Raw genomic sequence first — 6,524 nt, 5'->3', positions numbered from 1 at the left:
ATCATCAGGATATAGCTTGCCTGTTAATTGTATATGCCTTCAATTCAAAGAAAGCAACAAGACAATTGAGCTGTCCTATAAATACTGACCTTTGACTTGACTATACTATTTATTTGCATTATGTGTGTACTTACAATCTTCATGCCATTAAGTTGCTCCAATAGAAACATTCAGAAAGGGATGCATATATGCTTACTATTGAGTAGGTTTAGACAAAAACATATTTCCATATGGCAGATTTCATTTGCCTAACCATGAACAACATCATTTAGTTCTCTTCCACCTCTTTGAAAGATCCCTCGATCTTGGTGAGCATGTATATGTAATGAATGCATCTTTCCATGATTTTTAGTTTGCTTGCTACCATTCCTTAGCTGTAAATATTAACCTTTCATTTTACAGGTTAACATGTATATGCATATCTTATTTACACGTTAGCTGTTTGTTTTTAAGCGACTATTTTCTTTTCTTATTTATGAAATGGGTTTATAGTTGTTTCTGTTTCATTTGTGTTGTAGAATTGGGGTTGTGAAGGGGGTTGAAACTGCATCTGTATCTGTTGTTGGCAGTGCAGTGCAGTGCCTCTTTCAGACATTTCAATGATGAGTTTGGTGATAAGTTGAAACCCTTGTTACCAAACCAAGAAACCCACATTTTTTATCATCCTGTCATCTTCATACATCCTTCAAACATGTGATAGTCTCAATTTCTTGATTGTTGCAACATTATACCTAAAAGTACTAGTTTTGGTAAATATTGAATTATGTACAGGATAGCTCCAGCCTCCAGTGATTGCAACACTATACCTAAAAGCTTGACCCATCTACCAGTAAAAAAGAACCGTAAAAACCATCGACTTTTACAGTCTATACAATAGCACCAGTAAAGAAGACCATCGAAACCAGTAAAGAAGACCATCAAAACCAGTAAAAAAGAAAGATAAATCCACGTGTGTGTGTGTGTATATATATATATATGTGTGTGTATGAAGCAGGAGGTAGAAATCGACATACCTTTTGAAGATTTTAGGTTACCAGATCGAGATCAATTGCTGTGAGATAGTGAGCGATTTGGGGATCGATTGCGTGAGAGCTAGAGCGAGAGCGAGTGCGAGATGCAGGGGCTGTGAGAAATCGAGAGAGATGAGTTTATAGGTATTAATAAGTGAAAAAATCTTATCCATATTAAAGAAGAAACCACGTCAATGACGTGGCCTCTTCTAAGGCCTGAAACCTGATTTATCTCCTCTCCCCTTATCTCACACTTTTATCACTTAATATTTACTTAAAACCCTTCCATACTCATCGGCTTTCTTTTCTTTTCCGTCTCCGTCTCCTTTTCCCTTCACCCTCTCCTTCAAAACCTAGGGTTCTTTGTTTTCTCTCTTCCTCCATCCACCTCAACTTGCCGCTAGCATCTTCTAAGGGTTCTATGATGAATCGATGAAATACCAGTGGAGCGGCCAGGTAAGATTTTGAGGAGGTACATCTCAAAACTTCTCTAGATGTCATCATAGACCCCCCTAAACCGCCCTTGCTTCCACATCGTTCCATTGCAACCGTCAGTTCCGCCATCACCACCACCACTTTCGTTGATCCGAGTATGGCCGGAAGTGGGTTTCTTCGCCAAAACAGCTCTCCTGCGTATTTCCTTTCTCAGATCAATAATTCCGATGTCTATTTCTCGATTTACGGTATTCCGGCGAAGGCTAATTCCGAGGATTACCTTTCATCCAGAGACGTCAATTTAGGAGACTCGCAAATCAAATTCACTACACAAATGCATGTACCCGTTCGGCGGACGAAGCTATTGGCGTAATGTCATTGGTGAGTCTTTACAACTTTGATTTGCTTTGGAAACATGGATGTGTGAGTTTGTTAACCATTCATAATAGTATACATGGTTACATGTTTTCCAATAGTTAAAAAATTGCTATATGAGTTGGAAAATTGAAAATTTAACTATTGAAAATAATAAACGTCATTCATAATAGGGACGATATGCTGTTGTTATATATTATTTAATAAACGTCATTGTGTAGCCGTTTTTCCTTACGGAACCATAAAAATGCTAATAGCATTGGGGTTCATCATATTGAACTGGTTGGCCATATTAACAAGGCTTCGGTTTCTAATCTGTGTGCGTTGAGTTTGCTATCTTTTTTGTGTGTGGTGAGTATTCTACACTAAATCACATAACAATTAGTAATCTTTCTTGGATGTGAAAGGAGTGTTGTTTTGATGAAGATTATAAACTATTAATTATGATTGTATAGGAAATGGTTGCTTATGATCCTGCTGTATATGATAAATGGTTCTTACAAGTTAGGCCCGGTCCTGACAAATATTTTATAGGCCCAGGGCGAACGTAAAAACAGGGCCTACTACAAGAAACAAGGCAACGACTTTTGTCGTCGCTAAAAGACCATTTATCATCAAAAATAATATATAACAACATATCGTCGCTATAACTTGCGGCGGAAACATGTCATCCCTAAAAGGTGCATCGTCAAAGCTCATTTTTCTTGTAGTGATCCTCAGTAAGTACGGAAAAAAATTCAATAAATGTTTTTCATTAGTATAAAATTGAGTAAAAGAAATGATAATAATTTACTAAGAAAAGAAATATTAATAACAGTAAATATGTGTTATTTTGATACAAAAAGAGAATTCGTGTGAATGAAGTAATCATGAGGGTCAATGAGATCAATAACAAAGAAGGTTATCAAGATTTTCTAGACAAGTAGACAAATGATGATCAATAAGAATATGAAAGAAAATATGATCCATTGTGATCCAATAAGAATAAATAATGAATTAAACATATAATAAGCAAACTCAACAAATGATTGTTTGAGCACTTAAATAGAATCTTGTGGTGTGGTGAAATCCCAATAAAAAAATACATAAGTCAAACAATTGATGAAAATATTTAAATTATATTTTCCTTCTTTTCTTGCTCAACTAGAATAAGATGTTAAGATTAAAAGTTTATGGAACATGACATATATAAGAGACATTACTAAATACATCTACTAGAAAAAATTTATTGATTAATCACAAAATCATGAAACACGTCATAAATTATAAGAACAATAGATTGATTGTCAAACAATAGTAAAATATTTTATGTAGATACAAAAATAGATAACAATAGTCAACAAAAACAATTAAAACAAGATAACCAAATAAAAATAGTCAATAAAATCAGAAATTGATAAAAATATCTAACAAAAATATATGACAATAGCAAGCATATGATCTTAATATTGAATTGTTGAAGCACGAAAACAGTCAAGCATATAAAAATAGCAATACCATTGGACCTTGTTGGAGATAAAAAAAATTGAGAGGCAATAAACAATATCATATAATGAATGACCAATTAATTTTTTTTTATTTTCTTCTCCAATGTAATTAGTTGATATACTTTTGGGCCCTTATTATCTACTAAATTCTTTTTGTCTCTTATTATATGTTACAGTTTTTTGTGTTTCTTTAATTTATTTAATTTTTTTAGACTACTATTGTATTTAAGGAGAAAAATTTGGGCCCCTGATATTTTTGGGCCTTGAACGTGCGCCCGTGCCGCCCTCCCCCAGGGACGGCCTTGCAAGTTACAGTTTGATCAAATGGTGTGCTGACATGAAAATATCTAGATTTCATATGAATAAATCTATTGAGTTGTCTCTGATACAAATGCCAAGCACGTTGTAAGCTCCAATAGACTAATTTTTAGCAAATTAGTCAAACCTGGATCACTTGCATCAGGAGGTTAGTCCGTTCATGATATGGAAGCACTCATGATCTCTATCAATTATCATAGCGTTTCTATGTCCTGTTTGACTTTTATCTCTTCCCTTCTTCCTGTTTGCTCTATGTAATATCTTCTATGACTCTAGCTCTGCCAAACATGCATATGTATGACGTTATAAGTCTCTTTTTTAATATTAATTGCTTTATTAATTAGGGTCACATTGTAAAAGGAGAAATCATACATAATATAATTCTTGAGCAAATCCCACCACAGAAGCGATCATGCTATGGGATTTTTTTTTTTTTTTTGCAAATTCAACTGGATAAAGCAATTGAAGTAATTTATCACATGATTAGAAGGAGCATTTTACATGTTAAAGAAGACTAAGGGCCTGTTTGTTTTTTAAAATTTTCACTTAATTGCCTCTTAACTCTTAATCGGTCAGACATAAGTGATTTCAGACTGTTTGTTTTTTTTAAATTAAGAGTTTTTTTACCTCTTATTATCCTCTTAAAATTAAGTGGGAATCCTATGTCTGAAATCAATTTCAGAGCCGCATCCCATCTCCATCTCMATCTCGCTCTCAACTCTCGATTTCTCCATCTCCATCTCGCTCTCAACTCTCGATTTCTCCATCTCCATCTCGCTCTTCCATCTCCATTTCGCTCTCAGCTTTCGATTTCAAGGTCTCGCTCTTAGCTCTCGATGTCAACAGCTCACGATTTTTTGACTGCCTCTCCGTCCAAGCTCTCGATCTCTCGACTGCTCTCGATGTCAACAGCTCACGATTGTTCGTGTTTATATTGATTCAGATTTCAGATGTAAAAACAAATAGTCTAACTGATTCAGATTTCAGACTTCAGACGTAAAAACAAACAGTCTGACTGATTCAGATTTCAGACTTCAGACGTAAAAACAAACAGTCTGACTGATTCAGATTTCAGACTTCAGAACCACCTCTTAAAATTCAGAAGTGAATTCAGACTTCAGACTTCAACACCTCTTAAAAAACAAACGCCACCTAAGCCTTACAGCTCACTCTACTAATGTGGTATAAATCTTTAGAGCCCTTAACAAAAAGTTAAACCAATATAATGCAATGGGTTTTCAGAAGGGGGTATATTTTCTACTTAAATCCGTTTATGAGATGTGAGTACATGGACCGACTTTCTGATTACGGGATTTTGCTGATGCTTGCGAAACTAATAAATTGATGAAACTTTCTCATCGTTATTTCTAATCATAAATCAAATATTGGATTCTCCAATCTTTCCTCATGTATTTAGCGTTGGGGCGAAGCCAGGATTTAGAACCATGGAGAGCACCGAACATAAATAAATAAAATTAATCAAAAATTAATATTAATTTTTCTTGGAGCTCAATAACAAACGAAGGTAATTTGAAATAACATTAACAATCGTCTTAATTCGACTTCAAAAACACAAAGTCATCTAATGTTTAACAAATAACAAAGGTTCTCTTTTTGTATGTAGTGAAAATTGTTGTATCTATGGCTGTAATGTTCCCTTTTGTGAAGCCATTGGGTTTGATGTCTGTATTCTTTTGGAATATGCTGGTTTGAACCCTTGTGGTGGTGGGCTGCGCTCAGATAGCATTCCAAAAGATAGCTGCCCTGTCGTGGTATTGCATATAAATCACCTTGAAGACAAGTTCAATTAATTCCCCCCCCCCCCAAAGTTGTTAAACCTGGTTTAAGCACATATGCCAATGCAAATAAATGAATGATTAACTACAATTGTTGTGACAGGAAATCTTATGGGACCTCCTTTTAAATCATCAGTATTGTTTATATTTCCTTCTGTAGAATTTACTTCAAACACTTGATGATCTGACACGTAATGGGTTTTCAGTAGTAAGTCCTTTGATCTCTGATGCTGCCAGCATAGTCTGTCAATCGTATCTATATTGCTCATTTTAGTTGCTTAATTGTATTACTTCCTATTATTTCTGTCGAGATAGAGTATATGGAAACATTACTGTTATTTCTGTTTGATATCCTGCAAGTGGAAACGACATGTGGATCCCTTCTTTATGAGCTTCAGGTWTTCTTCTAGAGCATTCTAATTTCTACCTCATGGCATGGTATTSCTCAATCCCAAACACCACCTTAATATAACTTCAACATTGGACTAATAAATATAATGTTTTTTCTTAAAATTAAAAGTATGTTCTTTACAATGAAACAATAATTTAATAAAATGCTAAAGCTTTATCTCATTAATGACTTCATTTTATTTTATTTGTTTTTTTAGGGTTTAGGGTTTATTATATTGCCAAGTTTAGTCCATTAAGAAGATTTATTTGCTATTTTGTTCACAACACAACAATCTTTTTATGATACACTGATAGTCCACGAGAATGACTTCGTTAAGAGCATCTCGAAAGAGAGGTTCTGTAAAAATGGTATTTCTTATAAATCTTATCGTTACTAATAGTTCTTATAAGACCATCTTCAACCATAACAAAAAAACACAGTGCAATAGTGTCTTTTTATACAATGAAATGTTTTTCATCTCCAACCATACTAAAAAAACTTTTAATATCATAACAAAATTATATATATTTTTTATTATATTACTAAGAGAGAGGATCAAATAAGAATAATACCTATTTAAAAAAAGAGAATTATTTTGGTCAATCATTTCATTAAACAAAACCTTCTTAAAAATCGTCCAAAAAGACATATATATCTATACTATATTATAAAGCATTTGACTAAAACTCTTAAAAACTCTTAAACTCTTAAA

At 33.7% G+C, this 6,524-nt stretch overlaps 1 protein-coding gene across 1 annotated transcript in view; it reads right to left on the bottom strand.

Moving 5' to 3' along the window:
* Positions 1-1,500: 1,500 nt before the first annotated feature.
* LOC112501734 overlaps positions 1,501-6,524 on the bottom strand; it is a gene marked incomplete at its 5' end in the record, with an annotated part of 9,558 nt that continues 4,534 nt past the window's right edge. The window contains one exon of the mRNA XM_025105441.1: positions 1,501-1,725. Within this exon, the coding sequence (XP_024961209.1) occupies positions 1,501-1,725 (225 nt within the window). The remainder of the gene's footprint in view (positions 1,726-6,524) is intronic.

The sequence above is a fragment of the Cynara cardunculus genome, unplaced genomic scaffold (assembly GCF_001531365.2).
Source record: "Cynara cardunculus var. scolymus isolate 2C unplaced genomic scaffold, CcrdV1 Un_Scaffold_509, whole genome shotgun sequence".
Lineage (NCBI taxonomy): Eukaryota > Viridiplantae > Streptophyta > Magnoliopsida > Asterales > Asteraceae > Cynara > Cynara cardunculus.
The sequence above is the reverse complement of the archived record's forward strand: the minus strand, read 5'-3'. Positions and strand labels throughout refer to the sequence as shown.